This window comes from Procambarus clarkii, chromosome 54 (assembly GCF_040958095.1).
Source record: "Procambarus clarkii isolate CNS0578487 chromosome 54, FALCON_Pclarkii_2.0, whole genome shotgun sequence".
Lineage (NCBI taxonomy): Eukaryota > Metazoa > Arthropoda > Malacostraca > Decapoda > Cambaridae > Procambarus > Procambarus clarkii.
This window is the reverse complement of record NC_091203.1, coordinates 25,165,673-25,184,207: the sequence shown is the minus strand read 5'-3', so window position 1 is coordinate 25,184,207 and position 18,535 is coordinate 25,165,673. Positions and strand designations below refer to the sequence as shown.

Sequence of the window (18,535 nt, the reverse complement as noted above, 5' to 3'; positions counted from 1 at the left end):
GTGAGGAGTAGAGGTGCCATAGGCACAATCAGAGAACACTGAACACCAGAGGTCCACAGCTGTTCAACACCCTCCCAGCAAGCATTAGAAATATTGCCGGAACAAATGTGGACGTCTTCAAGAACCAATTAGATAAGTTCTTGCAAGAAGTGCCGGACCATCCAGGCTGTTGTGGGCCTACGGACAGCTGCATAGAAAGCAAACTAGGAGGAGTGAGAGAGGGGACACTGAGGAATGAAGACGTTTGACTTTGAAAGAAGAAGTTTTACTTTGAATGAAGAAGTTGAATTTGAATGAAGAAAGGAAGAAAGGATGGAAAAGATAGCTGAAGAATAAGCCACTCAAGACTGAATGAAGGCGTTAACAAGCGGGTGAGGGTCGGGTGTAGTTCCTGGGTCATTAACATAGTCATTTGGTCAAGGGGGTGGGGGGGGGGGGGGGGGCTTGGGGGGACCAGATCACCCCTTCTTGAGGTTATCTTGAGATGATTTCGGGGCTTTAGTGTCCCCGCGGCCCGGTCCTCGACCAGGCCTCCACCCCCAGGAAGCAGCCCGTGACAGCTGACTAACACCCAGGTACCTATTTTACTGCTAGGTAACAGGGGCATAGGGTGAAAGAAACTCTGCCCATTATTTCTCGCCGGCGCCTGGGATCGAACCCAGGACCACAGGATCACAAGTCCAGCGTGCTGTCCGCTCGGCCGACCGGCTGACCTGTCCGCTCGGCCGACCCCTGTCTTAAGTCGTCAACCATTTGTTTTGTTCTTGTCAGTGTTGCGTTGCTCCTTGTGTTAGACGCCACTGTTTTTGTTCACCATGTAGCGTATATATATATCCTTGGACAACATGGGCTAACATGGAACTTGAACAACATGGGCTAACATGGAACTTGGGCAACATGGGCTAACATGGAACTTGGGCAACATGGGCTAACATGGAACTTGGGCAACATGGGCTAACATGGAACTTGGACAACATGGGCTAACATGGAACTTGGGCAACATGGGCTAACATGGAACTTGGACAACATGGGCTAACATGGAACTTGGGCAACATGGGCTAACATGGAACTTGGGCAACATGGGCTAACATGGAACTTGGGCAACATGGGCTAACATGGAACTTGGACAACATGGGCTAACATGGAACTTGGGCAACATGGGCTAACATGGAACTTGGACAACATAGTACAGTATAAGCCTGGACTTTTGTGTCCGGTCTTATGCTGTTGTCCAGACGAAATGTCGTTATATAAGCGTCCTGGACGGACCGAAACGTCGTCATATAAGCGTCCAGGACGGACCGAAACGTCGTCATATAAGCGTCCAGGACGGACCGAAACGTCGTCATATAAGCGTCCAGGACGGACCGAAACGTCGTCATATAAGCGTCCAGGACGGACCGAAACGTCGTCATATAAGCGTCCAAGACGGACCGAAACATCGTCATATAAGCGTCCAAGACGGACCGAAACATCGTCATATAGGCGTCCAGGACGGACCGAAACGTCGTCATATAAGCGTCCAAGACGGACCGAAACATCGTCATATAAGCGTCCAGGACGGACCGAAACGTCGTCATATAAGCGTCCAGGACGGACCGAAACGTCGTCATATAAGCGTCCAGGACGGACCGAAACGTCGTCATATAAACGTCGAAGTATTTATATAAGTTTACCTTCTTGATCGGTTACTCTGTCGTTTTCTGTTACGTTATTATCCATACCATATGATGTTATATTTCCCGTTCTCCCATTACCTGATAATTCTTTGAATTATTTCTTTGTCTCTTAAAGTCTGGAGGTCAGACTCTCAGGACTCTTCTCACCCAAATTTGCAGGGGGAATGGTCTGAGGTATGGGACGGACATAGGCTGGTCGGGCAAGGCTTAAATTTAATGCTCTAAGAAATATTAGCAATTACAGACACCCCCCTTGTGGAGATTTTCATTGGGTGGGCGAGTCGCGTGTGAAATAAATTGTGTGATTTCCGTGGAGTTTTTAGAGATTATAATATATTTTCTGGGACCCCATAATGCTTTATGGGTCTCATTTCATTGCTTCTTTATAATACATTTTCTAAGAGGAGGGGAAAGAGACCCGGGCAGTCCATCTATATATATGGGAGGGAGATGGGAGAGGTGATGGGAAAGAGAGGGGGAGGAAGAGGGAAGGAAGAGGGGTATGTGGCCTGGTGTAAGAGCGACATGAGGGAGGCGGTGTGCCTCATAAGAGGAAGATAATGAGGCGACGTGTCGTGTAAAGCGAAGGTTAGTGGGTGAGAATATGAGGGTCAGAGACCGGACCACCTTGACACTATAGTTACCCCTTGATGCCTGCTCTCGTTTTCTCTCTCTCTCTCGTTTTCTCTCTCTCTCTCTCTCTCTCTCTCTCTCTCTCTCTCTCTCTCTCTCTCTCTCTCTCTCTCTCTCTCTCTCTCTCTCTCTCTCTCTCTCTCTCTCTCTCTCTCTCCCTCTCTCTCTCTCCCCCTCTCTCTCTCCCCCTCTCTCTCTCCCCCTCTCTCTCTCCCCCCCCCTCTCTCTCTCTCTCTCTCTCTCTCTCTCTCTCTCTCTCTCTCTCTCTCTCTCTCTCTCTCTCTCTCTCTCTCTCTCTCTGGACTGTGGCCCTGTGGGTACTGTGGCCCTGTGGGTACTGTGTTCTTGTGGGTACTGTGGCCTTGTGGGTACTGTGTTCTTGTGGATACTGTGGCCTTGTGGGTACTGTGTTCTTGTGGGTACTGTGGCCTTGTGGGTACTGTGTTCTTGTGGGTACTGTGTTCTTGTGGGTACTGTGGCCCTGTGGGTACTGTGGTCCTGTGGGTACTGTGGCCTTGTGGGTACTGTGTTCTTGTGGGTACTGTGGCCTTGTGGGTACTGTGGCCTTGTGAGTACTGTGGCCTTGTGGGTACTGTGGCCCTGTGGGTACTGTGTTCTTGTGGGTACTGTGGCCTTGTGGGTACTGTGTTCTTGTGGGTACTGTGTTCTTGTGGGTACTGTGGTCCTGTGGGTACTGTGGGTCTGTGGGTTCTGTGGCCCTGTGGGTACTGTGGCTCTGTGGGTACTGTGTCCCTGTGGGTACTGTGGCCTTGTGGGTACTGTGGCCCTGTGGGTACTGTGGCCCTGTGGGTACTGTGGCCCTGTGGGTACTGTGGCCCTGTGGGTACTGTGGCCTTGTGAGTACTGTGGCCTTGTGGGTACTGTGGCCCTGTGGGTACTGTGGCCCTGTGGGTACTGTGGCCCTGTGGGTACTCTGGCCTTGTGGGTACTGTGGCCTTGTGAGTACTGTGGCCTTGTGGGTACTGTGGCCTTGTGGGTACTGTGGCCCTGTGGGTACTGTGGCCCTGTGGGTACTGTGGCTTTGTGAGTACTGTGGCCTTGTGGGTACTGTGGCCTTGTGAGTACTGTGGCCTTGTGAGTACTGTGGCCTTGTGGGTACTGTGGCCCTGTGGGTACTGTGGCCCTGTGGGTACTGTGGCCCTGTGGGTACTGTGGCCTTGTGAGTACTGTGGCCTTGTGGGTACTGTGGCCCTGTGGGTACTGTGGCCCTGTGGGTACTGTGGCCCTGTGGGTACTGTGGCCCTGTGGGTACTGTGGCCTTGTGAGTACTGTGGCCTTGTGGGTACTGTGGCCCTGTGGGTACTGTGGCCCTGTGGGTACTGTGGCCCTGTGGGTACTGTGGCCCTGTGGGTACTGTGGCCTTGTGGGTACTGTGGCCTTGTGGGTACTGTGGCCCTGTGGGTACTGTGGCCCTGTGGGTACTGTGGCCCTGTGGGTACTGTGGCCTTGTGGGTACTGTGGCCTTGTGAGTACTGTGGCCTTGTGGGTACTGTGGCCTTGTGGGTACTGTGGCCCTGTGGGTATTGTGGCCCTGTGGGTACTATGGCCCTGTGGGTACTGTGGCCTTGTGGGTACTCCCTCTCATCCACATCCAGGTGTGGATGAGAGGTGAGTGAGTGTGCAGGTGTGGCCCGGGAGAAGGAAAGGGGAATGTCGGAAGCTGCAAAGATGGACATTCATCTGACCGTGGCATTGAGATGTACACACCTGTACCTGGAGCCTAACCAAGGCCCTGAGTGAGGGGTGAGGGGGTGAAGGGTGAGGGAGTGAGAGGTGAGGGAGTGAGGGGTGAGGGAGTGAGGGGTGAGGGAGTGAGGGGTGAGGGAGTGAGGGGATCAGGGCTAACCAGAGAGTCATTCACTGTTGAGGAAGGATAACCACATTGCTGACAAGGTTGGTTAGGCCACCAACAGTGTAACCTCTTGGTTAACCACTGCACGGTGAGGTAACCTTGCACTGTTGCTGCTGCTGCCTGCACCTGTTGACCGTTGGTGCTGCCTGCACCTGTTGACCGTTGTTGCTGCCTGCACCTGTTGACCGTTGTTGCTGCCTGCACCTGTTGACCGTTGGTGCTGCCTGCACCTGTTGACCGTTGTTGCTGCCTGCACCTGTTGACCGTTGGTGCTGCCTGCACCTGTTGACCGTTGGTGCTGCCTGCACCTGTTGACCGTTGGTGCTGCCTGCACCTGTTGACCGTTGGTGCTGCCTGCACCTGTTGACCGTTGGTGCTGCCTGCACCTGTTGACCGTTGGTGCTGCCTGCACCTGTTGACCGTTGGTGCTGCCTGCACCTGTTGACCGTTGTTGCTGCCTGCACCTGTTGACCGTTGGTGCTGCCTGCACCTGTTGACCGTTGGTGCTGCCTGCACCTGTTGACCGTTGTTGCTGCCTGCACCTGTTGACCGTTGGTGCTGCCTGCACCTGTTGACCGTTGTTGCTGCCTGCACCTGTTGACCGTTGGTGCTGCCTGCACCTGTTGACCGTTGGTGCTGCCTGCACCTGTTGACCGTTGGTGCTGCCTGCACCTGTTGACCGTTGGTGCTGCCTGCACCTGTTGACCGTTGGTGCTGCCTGCACCTGTTGACCGTTGTTGCTGCCTGCACCTGTTGACCGTTGGTGCTGCCTGCACCTGTTGACCGTTGTTGCTGCCTGCACCTGTTGACCGTTGGTGCTGCCTGCACCTGTTGACCGTTGGTGCTGCCTGCACCTGTTGACCGTTGGTGCTGCCTGCACCTGTTGACCGTTGGTGCTGCCTGCACCTGTTGACCGTTGGTGCTGCCTGCACCTGTTGACCGTTGTTGCTGCCTGCACCTGTTGACCGTTGGTGCTGCCTGCACCTGTTGACCGTTGTTGCTGCCTGCACCATTGGGAGCATCAAATGATCCAATGCTCCCATCACTGAAATATAAGAAAAAATTTAAAAAATAAATGAAAAACCAATGAAAAAAAAAAAAACTATTCCCACGAAAAGAACGGTATGGTAAACAACACAGCTCAATTCCAATCCAATGTCACACCAAATAATTAAATCAAAATGAAAATAAATTGAAATCTATGAAAATTCAATTTATCAATGTAATCAGAAACATTAAAATGGAATCGTAACATATATAGTATAGCGTGTGTTGCTATTACGTGTAACAGATGGCGCTATTTTTTCAAAAAAAAAAAAAAATCCTGTCAAAAGTATGGCATGTATATAGTAGGTGTATAAAAACACGCGCCTATTCGAATGGAACGTTGTTTCAAAATTTCAAAGCAATCGGTGAAAAAATTTCGGAGATTTTAGCGTGTGTTGCTCTTACGTCCAACAGATGGCATTGTTAAAAAAAAAAACATGTTTTTACCTGTCACAGGCGAGGCATGTATATAGTAGGTATATAAAAACACTCACCTATTCGAATGAAACGTTGTGTTAAAATTTAAAAGTAAAAAATGTAAAGAGGTTTCGAAGATTTCACTCACATGAAAAACACAGTTTTAGCAAAAAAAAAAAAATGTTTTTTTCCTCGTCACAGACGTGACATCTATATAATATGTATATATAAACCTGCTCGGAAGCGAATGGAACGTTGTGTGAAAATTTCAAAGCAATCGGTGAAGAACTTTCGGAGATTAGCGATTTTGAACAAACGAACATTTACATTTTATATTATATAGATATATATGTCTAGCCTACGCTTGAAACAATGCAACGATCCCCCGTCAGTGGCGTTACCTGACCATGGCTGTGTAGCAGTCATGGTGTATCTTGTCATATCATGGTGGCGGGGTCCGCTTTCTCCTTTTTACCCACAAGAACATTTCCTGTGGTAATGTTGGTAGGCCGTGATCTGTGGCTCCAGCCATTAGTGCAATGGTGAACTGTATCCTTGATCTCTCTGGGGACACACACACACACACACACACACACACACACACACACAGTGGAAGTGGAAATAGTGGAAGCAAATACTATTCATAATTTTAAAACCAGGTATGATAGGGAAATGGGACAGGAGTCATTGCTGTAAACAACCGATGCTCGAAAGGCGGGATCCAAGAGTCAATGCTCGATCCTGCAGACACAACTAGGTGAGTACACACACACACACACACACATACATACATGGTCGAATGGTCGAACAAATGGTTGTTAGAGTTTAACCCAACCAAATGTAATGTAATGAAGATAGGTGTAGGGAGCAGGAGGCCAGATACAAGGTATCATCTGGGAGAGGAAATTCTTCAGGAGTCAGAGAAGGAAAAAGACTTGGGGGTTGATATCACGCCAGACCTGTCTCCTGCAGCACATATCAAGCGGATAACATCAGCGGCATATGCCAGGCTGGCCAACATACGAACGGCATTCAGAAACTTGTGTAAAGAATCATTCAGAACTTTGTATACCACATATGTCAGGCCAATCCTGGAGTATGCAGCCCCAGCATGGAGTCCATATCTAGTCAAGGATAAGACTAAACTGGAAAAGGTTCAAAGGTTTGCCACCAGACTAGTACCCGAGCTGAGAGGTATGAGCTACGAGGAGAGACTACGGGAATTAAACCTCACTTCGCTGGAAGACAGAAGAGTTAGGGGGGACATGATCACCACATTCAAGATTCTGAAGGGGATTGATAGGGTAGATAAAGACAGTCTATTTAACACAAGGGGAACACGCACAAGGGGACACAGGTGGAAACTGAGTGCCCAAATGAGCCACAGAGATATTAGAAAGAACTTTTTTAGTGTCAGAGTGGTTGACAAATGGAATGCATTAGGGGGTGATGTGGTGGAGGCTGACTCCATACACAGTTTCAAGTGTAGATATGACAGAGCCCGATAGGCTCAGGAATCTGTACACCTGTTGATTGACGGTTGAGAGGCGGGACCAAAGAGCCAGAGCTCAACCCCCGCAAACACAACTAGGTGAGTACATACACACACACACACCACAGGAAGTGATGTGGTGGAGGCTGACTCCATACACAGTTTCAAGTGTAGATATGATAGAGCCCAATAGGCTCAGGAATCTGTACACCAGTTGAGTGACGATTGAGAAACAGGACCAAAGAGCCTGAGCTCAACCCCCGGAAGCACAACTAGGTGAGAACACACACACACACACACACTCATTCTCTCTCTCTCTCTCTCTCTCTCTCTCTCTCTCTCTCTCTCTCTCTCTCTCTCTCTCTCTCACTCACTCACTCACTCACTCACTCGTGCACGTCACAGATATCACTAATTGCTCTGTGGTCATCAAACTATCAACAAGAAACTTGAGACAGTCTCCAAGACTTTACCGCCACGTTCCCAAGTAATAATTGTAAATACGAAGCAATAAGATGCTTATCTTAACATACTAAGAAGGTTAGGTGAGGTCGGTGTTTTCTATGAAGCTTTTCAAGATAAACTAAAATATTCACAATAAATTAGTATGTCACATATGCACTTATTTAATAAGTCGATATTGACTATACGAAAGTGCGAGAACGGGTTGTCAACTTCACACACCCTCAACAGTTGACATTATCAATACCAACATCGAGATTACCAGAGTGGAGGAACTCTCGAAGCCCTCTACAGGTTACCCAGAGGTATATAGCTTGACTGGATGAGTAGTCACACTCGTGGACGTGGACAGGGGGGGTCGTTGACCCCTTAAAAGGGGGTCCCTGGAGACACGCTTCTTAGGGATAGTCTTGCCATTCATCGTCTTGGAAGTGAAAGTAAAGGTGGTTAGGAAGGAGTGTGTGTACTCTTCTTGGGGTGCTGTCACCACTTGGTGCTTTCACTCTTCTGTTGAGTGAAGGGAATGTGTACTGGGAATCGTGTGTGTGTGTGTGTGTGTGTGTGTGTGTGTGTGTGTGTGTGTGTGTGTGTGTGTGTGTGTGTCAGGGATGGTAATATTGACACACACACAGGATAAACAGGATTAACTTCCCTTCATGCAGGTGAAGGGAAAGTTTGGAAATAGGAAATACAGTGAGAGGTATGAAAACCGGCGGGCTGTCCGCCTTGCTGACACGGTGTTGGCAGCTAAGCTAAGCTGGCTCCCTCTTGTCAGGGAGCTGTGAGTGTGTGAGAGGTTCTTCACATGTGTTTCATCATATATATGGGTGCCTATAGATGAATACTGCGTAGGATTCATATATATATATATATATATATATATATATATATATATAAGATGAATAGGAAAACCAGGGATATACTGAACATCTTGCATCAGAATCTTTACTTTAAAAAACATAACGTTTCGAATACTTCTCGTATTCATCATCAGATCTAAAAGAAAAAACAGAAATCACAATCAAATAGCTGGTAAACAAAGAACTCATACTGAATATAATTGTCTATCAAAGAAAGGAAAATGCTTAAAAAACAAAACACTTAAGCGCACTTAAAGTGATCAATACAAATAAAACTTATTAACTGTCACATATATTAAAACTTAATTAAAATCCATTACACTACAAGATGAAATTTATAACTACTAAAACAAACCATTCTATTAAACTTACGTGAAGTGATCAGAAGTGTAACTTGATACCTAACACATAGATACTAAACACTATAACAAATATTTATATAATGAATACAAATCTACAAAAAATGTATTATATATCCTAAATAAAAGATTATATTAATGTACAATGTCAAGACTTGAAATAAGTAAGAAAGGGCAAAGACATGGTAAACTAAACAAAATTATATTACCAAAATAAACTAAAAATCAAATTACAGGTCCTACTGTGCACTATACACTGTATAGTGCACAGTTGGCCCTGTAATTTGATTTTTAGTTTATTTTGGTAATATAATTTTGTTTAGTTTACCATGTCCTTGCCCTTTCTTACTTATTTCAAGTCTTAACATTGTACATTAATATAATCTTTTATTTAGGATATATAATACATTTTTTGGTATTTAATTTTATTTAATATTTGAGTTTTTTATAAGATTTTGGTTAGTACTTTATAATTGTCGTTTATTCTGTTTGTATTTTACATACATTTTTTGTAGATTTGTAGTCATTATATAAATATTTGTTATAGTGTTCAGTATCTATGTGTTAGGTATCAAGTTTCACTTCTGATCACGTCACGTAAGTTTAATAGAATGGTTTGTTTTAGTAGTTATAAATTTCATCTTGTAGTTTAATGGATTTTAATTAAGTTTTAATATATGTGACAGTTAATAAGTTTTATTTGTATTGATCACTTTAAGTGCGCTTAAGTGTTTTGTTTTTTAATCATTTTCCTTTCTTTGATTGACAATTATATTCAGTATGAGTTCTTTGTTTACCAGTTATTTGATTGTGATTTCTGTTTTTTCTTTTAGATCTGATGATGAATACGAGAAGTATTCGAAACGTTATGTTTTTTAAAGTAAAGATTCTGATACAAGATGTTCAGTATATCCCTGGTTTTCCTATTCATCTTTATATATATATATATATATATATATATATATATATATATATATATATATATATATATATATATATATATGTCGTACCTAATAGCCAGAACGCACTTCTCAGCCTACTATTCAAGGCCCGATTTGCCTAATAAGCCAAGTTTTCCTGAATTAATATATTTACTATAATTTTTTTCTTATGAAATGATAAAGCAACCCTTTTCTCTATGTATGAGGTCAATTTTTTTTTATTGGAGTTAAAATTAACGTAGATATATGACCGAACCTAACCAACCCTACCTAACCTAACCTAACCTATATTTATAGGTAAGGTTAGGTTAGGTAGCCAAAAAAAGCTAGGTTAGGTTAGGTTAGGTAGGTTAGGTAGACGAAAAAACATTAATTCATGAAAACTTGGCTTATTAGGCAAATCGGGCCTTGAATAGTAGGCTGAGAAGTGCGTTCTGGCTATTAGGTACGACATATATATATATATATATATATATATATATATATATATATATATATATATATATATATATATATATATATATATATATACCAGCTGTGGGAGTGGGACGTCTCATCTTGGGCCACCAGCTGTGGGAGTGGGGCGTCTCATCTTGGAGTAACTTTTCTAACATTGGGTCCTCTAACATTAGGATGGTATTCCACACCCTGATGGCTTGGTGCTGCAGTCTGATGTTTAGTGGCTGTGTGTTCAGGAGTTCATAGAGCTCATGGATTGTCTGGTCATATGGTGGACGGTGTCCCATCACCCCATTTTATATTTTAAATTAAAATATAGAAACGGAAACCACGTACAAAACGCCGTCAAGTCATACCATATAACGTAAAAGTAATCTTAAGTATAGATCTGGGTGTACTCATGTCGGAAGACCTTACCTTTAAAGAACACAATAAAGTAGCCGTCACAACTGCAAGAAAAATGACAGGTCGGATAACAAGAACTTTTCACACTAGAGATGCTATACCGATGATGATACTTTTCAAAACGCTTGTGCTCTCTAGAGTGGAGTACTGCTGCACAATGACAGCCCCTTTCAAAGCTGGAGAAATTGCTGACCTGGAGAGCGTGCAGAGATCCTTTACTGCTAGAATCCACTCAGTAAAACATCTAAACTATTGGGACCGACTAAAGAGCCTAAAACTGTACTCCCTTGAGCGCAGACGGGAGAGATACATAATAATTTACACGTGGAAAATATTAGAGAGGGCTGGTCCCAAACCTGCACACAGAAATAACATCGCATGAGACCAGAAGACATGGCAGGATGTGCAGAATACCCCCGTTGAAGAGCAGAGGTGCAACAGGTACTCTGAGAGAGAACTCTATCAACATCAGAGGCCCGAGACTGTTGAACACGCTTCCGCTACACATAAGGGACATAACTGGCCGACCCCTCACAGTGTTCAAGAGAGAACTATCAACATCAGAGGCCCGAGACTGTTCAACACGCTTCCACTACACATAAGGGGCATAACTGGCCGACCCCTCACAGTGTTCAAGAGAGAACTATCAACATCAGAGGCCCGAGACTGTTCAACACGCTTCCACTACACATAAGGGACATAACTGGCCGACCCCTCACAGTGTTCAAGAGAGAACTATGAACATCAGAGGCCCGAGACTGTTCAACACGCTTCCACTACACATAAGGGTCATAACTGGCCGACCCCTCACAGTGTTCAAGAGAGAACTATGAACATCAGAGGCCCGAGACTGTTCAACACGCTTCCACTACACATAAGGGACATAACTGGCCGACCCCTCACAGTGTTCAAGAGAGAACTATCAACATCAGAGGCCCCAGACTGTTCAACACGCTTCCACTACACATAAGGGACATAACTGGCCGACCCCTCACAGTGTTCAAGAGAGAACTTGATAAAACACCTCCAAAGGATACCTGATCAACCAGGCTGTGACACATACATCAGGCTGCGAGCAGCCGCGTCCAACAGCCTGGTTGACCAGAGTCCAGTCATGCAACCAGGCGGCCCTGGCCACAGATCGGGCCGCGGGGACTCCGGAATCACCGCAAAGTAACGTAAGATAAAGCCCTGCATGATGACACGTCCCCCCCTCCTCACGTCCCCCCCCCTGCATAATGACATGTCCCCCTCCCCCTTTCATAATGACAGCCGTTATGGAACAGTCGTCTCAAGCACTCATTCTCAGGAAGTCTCGTGAGACGTTTTCTAATATCTACTTGCACGTGACCTCTCTTGGCGGCAACTGTACTCTCCCTCTCTCTCTCTGAGAGAGAGAGAGAGAGAGAGGGAGAGGGAGAGGGAGAAAGGGGGGGAGGGTGGGAGGCGTTGGTTCGAATTTTGTTGCAGATAAATGCCTGATCTGAGGAATCATCATGAGACAATGATCTTGTGACATTCTTCATATTGGGAGACAGCTTCGGGAACCTCGTAGTACTCACCTTGTCCAGTCACCTAGTATAGCTGGCCTGGTGGACGACTCCCCTCACTGCTCTTGGTGTGGTTTCAGCCACTGGGAACACAAAGTTGCAAGTAGCACTGGCTATGGCGAGCCCGTAGTGGACTTACCTGGTACAGGAGCGGGGCAAGTAGCACGGGCTATGGTGATCCCGTAGTGGACTTACCTGGCACAGGAGCGGGGCAAGTAGCACTGGCTATGGTGAGCCCGTAGTGGACTTACCTGGCACAGGAGCGGGGCAAGTAGCACGGGCTATGGTGAGCCCGTAGTGGACTTACCTGGCACAGGAGCGGCGCTGTAACTGTGCCTGCTCTGACCTCCTTCTCTTCATACCTCGCTAATTGGTCTTGTTAGCGACCGGTGCTTGTTATCTGTGACCTTAGACACGGGCCATGTTAGTATGGGCCTCACCGCTCACCCGCGACCAGCATATGTAACGATTTGGCTCGAGATGCTTCAATATTTTTTTTTTTACGGGTTATTCATGCCCGTGCCACCTCTTGGGCTGGCTGAATCTTCATCAATCAGTCGATTTATCAAGCACTTTTGTGTTTAGTTACGAAACCTGTACATCTTTTCCCCCAATCATGGCGGCTTTGAATGCGTTTATTAAACAGTTTATGGGTTTTAAAACTCCACAATCAAAGGATATTATTTGTATAAATCGTGAACTGATTGAATATATATAAATAGAGCCGCAATAATTGAGGAAAGATGTACAGGTTTCGTCAGTGGTTCCTGGATCTCTCTCCGAGGCGGCCAGTGGCTTAATATATGATCGTCTTGACCAGTTGTAGGTCAAGGGGTCACGCTCTCTAGGTCAGTGTGCCCTTGTTAGGGCCAACACCTGCGGCCAGATTCACGAAGCTGTTACGCAAGCACTTACGAACCTGTCCATCTTTCTTCAACCTTTGGCGGCTTTGTTTACAGTTATTAAACAGTTAATGAGCTCGGAAGCACCAGGAGGCTGTTTATAACAATAACAACCGTTAATTGGCAAGTTTTCATGTTTGTAAACTGTTTAATAAATGTAACCAAAGCCGTCACAGATTGAGGAAAGATATGTACATGTTCGTAAGTGCTTGCGTAACTGCTTCGTGAATCTGGGCCCTGGCCCAGGTGCCCTAATGGGGCACTTAGGGCAGTTGAGAAGACGCTATAGGGACAGGTGTAAGCCTTAATTGCTTGTTGGGTGGTAACGGTTGTTTGGTTATAAGTGGTGAGGGCTGCTCTTAAGATGGCGCGGAGTTCCTTCTGACGGCACAGGTGTAGGTCCGGGGCGAGGTTCACGAAGCAGTTACGCAAGCACTTACGAACGTGTACATCTTTCCTCAATCTTTGACGGCTTTGGTTACATTTATTAAACAGTTTACGAGCATGAAAACTTGCCAATCAACTGTTGTTATTGTTATAAACAGCCTCCTGGTGCTTCGGAGCTCATTAACTGTTTAATAATTGTAAACAAAGCCGCCAAAGATTGAGAAAAGATGGACAGGTTCGTAAGTGCTTGCGTAACAGCTTCGTGAATCTGTCCCCTGGGTGGGGGCCAGATTCATATATATATATATATATATATATATATATATATATATATATATATATATATATATATATATATATATATATATATATATATATATATATATATATATATTCCGTTTTCTGTTCCGTTTTCTGTTTTGGGTCCCCTGGATTAGGACAAGGAGGGCAGTTTAGTACGTCAGTTTCTTGACGGTGGGGACGCTCTCTGCGGCTACTGTTGAACTAAGAGTTTACATCGCCTCTCCTCCTCCTCTCTTGGGGAGAAACTGCAAATTGAAATCTTAGGAATTCTAAAATATTCGAATCGAGGTGCAAAATGTGGAAGTTCCGCTTGCTGCTTCACTCCTGGTGAACCAGTACTCCTGACCTAGGGGGTCCTGACGGCTGAGTGGACAGCGCTCAGAATTCGTAGTCATAAGATTGCGGGTTCGATCCCCGGTGGAGGCGGAAACAAATGGGCAGCGTGTCTTTCACTCCTGAAGTTCCCTGTTTACCTAGCAGTAAATAGGTACCTGGGAGATAGACAGCTGTCACGGGCTGCTTCCTATAGGGGGTGTGTGTAACAAAAAGGTAGGCCTGGCCGAGGACCGGGCCGCGGGGACGCTAAGCCCCGAAATCATCTCAAGATAACCATTTAAGAATCTCAAGATGACTTCCAGGTAAACCACAGAACCTGTATGTTCCATGGTCTGTGAAGGTGCTGAAAGATTGTTCATTCACGGTTTACCTGAAACCCCCCCTCTCTCCCCTCCCCTCTCCCTCTCTCTCCCCTCCTCTCCAACCTCCTCCCTCCCTCTCCCCCCTCCCTCCCTCATCCTCTCTCCCCTCCCCTCTCCCTCTCTCTCCCCTCCTCTCCAACCCCCTCCCCCCTCTCCCCCCCCTCTCCCCCCTCCCTCCTCCCTCCTCTCTAACCCCCCCCCCCCTTTTCAGGCTTCCGGGTACAACAAGTCTAGTCCGGTTAAGTGGGGGGTCTGAACCCTGTACCAGTCTGGGCATTGTGACGTATTAGTGACGTCACACATCTTGTTCACACCGTGTATAAAATTCAACATTATATCCCTTCTTTTGGTTAGGTTTGGTCGGGTCGGGTTGGGTCGTGTCGGGTCGGGTCGGGTCGGGTTGGGTCGGGTCGGGCTATAGAGTAGCAGTGACGTGTAGAGAGTATACACAGACTTTCCTTAGGTTTCAACCCGTTCACGTCCAGTTGGGTGGTGGAACGAATGTGAAAAAGGAATGTCCATGTTGTACACCATCCAGCTGCTCGCCACACCCAGCGGTGCTTAACCTGACCGACCGGGTGACACCTCCCCCCCCCCTACCCGCCCTCCGCGTATTCTTTAAAAAAAAAATCTGGTATGGCTGTGTCACAATCAAACAGGCTGTTATGTTATTACATAGTACTCATCTAGGTGTGCTTGCGGGGGTTGAGCTCTGGCTCTTTGGTCCCGCCTCTCAACTGTCAATCAACTGGTGTACAGGTTCCTGAGCCTGCTGGGCTCTATCATATCTACACTTGAAACTGTGTATGGAGTCAGCCTCCACCACATCACTTCCTAATGCATTCCATTTGTCAACCACTCTGACACTGAAAAAGTTCTTTCCAATGTCTCTGTGGCTCATGTGGGAACTCAATTTCCACCTGTGTCCCCTTGTTCGCGTACCACCCGTGTTAAACAGTTTATCTTTATCTACCCTGTCAATTCCTCTGAGAATTTTGTACGTAGTGATCATGTCTCCCCTTACTCTTCTGTCTTCTAGTATCGTGAGGTGAATTTCTCGCAGCCTTTCTTCGTAACGCATGCCTCTTAGTTCTGGGACTAGCCTAGTGGCTTATCTCTGAACTTTTTCAAATTTCGCCTTGTGCTTGACAAGGTACGGGCTCCATGCTGGGGCCGCATACTCCAGGATTGGTCTTACATATGTGGTATACAAGATTCTGAATGATTCCTTACACAGGTTCCTGAAGGCTGTTCTGATGTTAGCCAGCCTCGCATATGCCGCAGACGTTATTCTCTTTATGTGGGCTTCAGGAGACAGGTTTGGTGTGATATCAACTCCTAGATCTTTCTCTCTGTTTCATTAAGTACTTCATCTCCTATTCTGTATCCTGTGTCTGGCCTCCTGTTTCCACTGCCTAGTTTCATTACTTTAATAGCCATTTGTTGGACCATTCATTCAGTCTGTCTAGGTCATCTTGTAGCCTCCTACTATCTTCCTCCGTCTTAATCCTCCTCATAAATTTTGCATCATCAGCCAACAATGAGAGGAATGATTCTATACCCTCTGAGAGATCATTTACATATATAAGAAACAGTATGGGTCCAAGGACTGACCCTTGCGGGACTCCACTGGTGACGTCTCACCCGGTCCGTCTAATTACCAAAAACTACCACATACTACACACGCTTCAGAAAGCTTCCTGGCAATACGTTAGTAATGAATAAATATGATATATTTACTCATTACAATGTTGGTGCTGAACATACAACATGAAAAAACATAATTTTAATCCGAAAAAGTATCTTTTTATAAAGAAATTAGACGAAAATAAAAAGCTGGTGACGCCAAATCAAGTCGACGATCCAAGCTTCGGTTAGGTTAGGTTAGGTTTGGTTAAGTTAGGTTAGGTTAGGTTAGGTTAGGTTAGGTTAGGATAGGTTAGGATAGGTTAGGTTAGGTCAGGTCAGCCTAACTTAATATATCATATTTATTCATTACTAACGTATTGCCAGGAAGTTTTCTGAAGCGTGTGTAGTATGTGGTAGTTTTTGGTAATTAGACGGACCCGTCTCACCAATCTGAGACCTCACCCCTCACAGTGACTCGCTGTCTTCTGTTGCTTAGGTACTCATTTATCCAATGGAGTACCTTTCCTTTCACTCCAGCCTGCATCTCCAGCTTTCGTACTAGTCTCTGGTGTGGTACTGTGTCAAAGGCTTTCTGGCAATCCAAAAATATGCTCCTTCGAAGAAAAATATTCCTTCGCTCCAGGTGTTCCACTAGCTTTTTTGCACAATTTTCTCCAATAACTTGCATGGTATGCAAGTTAGGGACACTGGCCTGTAGTTCAGTGCCTCCTGTCTATCACCCTTTTTGTATATCGGGATTACGTTCGCCGTCTTCGAAATTTTTGGCAGTTCACCTGTTACCAGTGATTTGTTATACACTGTGGAGAGTGGCAGGCACAGTGCTTCTGCTCCTTCCTTTAGTATCCATGGTGATATGCCATCCGGGCCTATAGCCTTTGTCACATCCAACTCTAGCAAAAGCTTCCTTACATCCCCACTGGTAATCTCAAATTCCTCTAGTGGTGCCTGGTTAACTATTCCTTCTCTTATCTCTGGAACTTCTCCTTGCTCCAATGTGAAGACCTCCTGGAATGTGTGTGTGTGTGTGTGTGTGTGTGTGTGTGTGTGTGTGCGAGTGTGTGTGTGTGTGTGTGTGTGTGTGTGTGTGTGTGTGGCGAGAGAGGGCGTGTAGTTGGTTAGGGTGCAGGAGGGTGAGAGAGAGATGGAAGGTGCTTGACATTACGGCACCAGCGTCCGCCCTTCACCATAGTGCTGGTCACAACAGTGTACCTGGAGGGTGTACCTGGAGGGTGTACCTGGAGGGTGTACCTGGAGGGGGGGTGTACCTGGGGGGTGTACCTGGAGGGGGGTGTACCTGGGGGGGTGTACCTGCAGGGGTGTAGCTAGGGGTGGCCGGGCCGTGGCTCACACAGCTGACTTGGTCAAGTGTGGGAGCCTCGGCCCCATATCGTCAGGTCAATACCCCCCCTCCCCCTATCTCTCTCTCCCACTGCTGACCTTATCATCTACTACACTTTGAGCTGACCAACCACAGTAGCAGGTCAGGTCAGGTCACTCGCCTTATAAGCAGCTCTTCTGATTCATCTTTAGATTTCTCATTTTGATTTCATCTTAAATCTAAACATATCCAAGTTATATGCGTTGTTTCGTATTTACATATACTGGTATATTACATATATGTTACATCCACTATAGTGGTGTAAGCACTATATATATGACTCATGCACACACACACACACATATATATATATATATATATATATATATATATATATATATGACAGTGTCAGACCACGGAGGAAGAATTGAAACAGGAATTTCCTTAAGTACTTTCGTATTTAATAATACATCTTCAAAAGGGTGAGTTACAAGTACAAAGATTTGGACATATATAGGCAGGAGAGAGGTGAAGCGAAATGAGGCACAATGATACAAATATGACTGGGATTGGGTGGGTATAAATAGGAGCTGCATCCTATGTGCCAATAGGCCCATACATGGATAATAATAGCTTAATATACAGAATATTAACAATGAAATAGTCAGACTAATGTATATCAATTATCCTACTCAAATCGCCCTTTAACTGATCAAAAATGGATCTAAATTATATAAGCAACTGCCAATGTTCAATTTACATGATTTTGTAATTTGTATTAAAGCAGATTCAATTATGTTCCTATTGAAAGTAATTTACAATTTGTTATTGAAGAAACCATCTCCCAATCATTTGGTGAGAATTTTCTGACAAATGAACAAAGCATTAGACAATTGGCCATGTCTTACAGAGTATTTATGTTGCGAAATTCTACATTTCAAATCTTTAGATGTTTGCCCAACATAGAACCTTTTACAGTCTTTACAAGGTATTTTATATACGACACAATTATCACAATTCTGAAGATATATTATTAAATACGAAAGTACTTAAGGAAATCCCTGTTTCAGTCCTTCCTTCGTGGTCTGACACTGTCATAT

The 18,535-nt window shown here is 45.5% G+C and overlaps 1 protein-coding gene across 1 annotated transcript; it reads right to left on the bottom strand.

Annotated features, from left to right (window-relative positions):
• Window positions 1-1,788: 1,788 nt before the first annotated feature.
• Window positions 1,789-12,537, bottom strand: LOC138352752 (ras-interacting protein RIP3-like). The gene is made up of 3 exons (XM_069305339.1): window positions 12,485-12,537; window positions 4,245-5,230; window positions 1,789-1,871 (listed from the first exon to the last, which is right to left on the bottom strand). Exons 1-3 carry the CDS (start codon window positions 12,535-12,537, stop codon window positions 1,789-1,791), a joined length of 1,122 nt encoding a protein of 373 aa, XP_069161440.1.
• Window positions 12,538-18,535: the final 5,998 nt, after the last annotated feature.

Coding starts and splice junctions, on each gene's coding strand:
- LOC138352752 (XM_069305339.1), bottom strand. CDS start 12,537: ATGAAGAGAAGGAGGTCAGAGCAGGCACAGTTACAGCGCCGCTCCTGT. Junction 5,231..12,484: donor CAGCGCCGCTCCTGTGCCAG/GTAAGTCCACTA, acceptor CTTATATTTCAG/TGATGGGAGCATTGGATCAT. Junction 1,872..4,244: donor GTTAACCAAGAGGTTACACT/GTTGGTGGCCTA, acceptor TTGCCCGACCAG/CCTATGTCCGTCCCATACCT.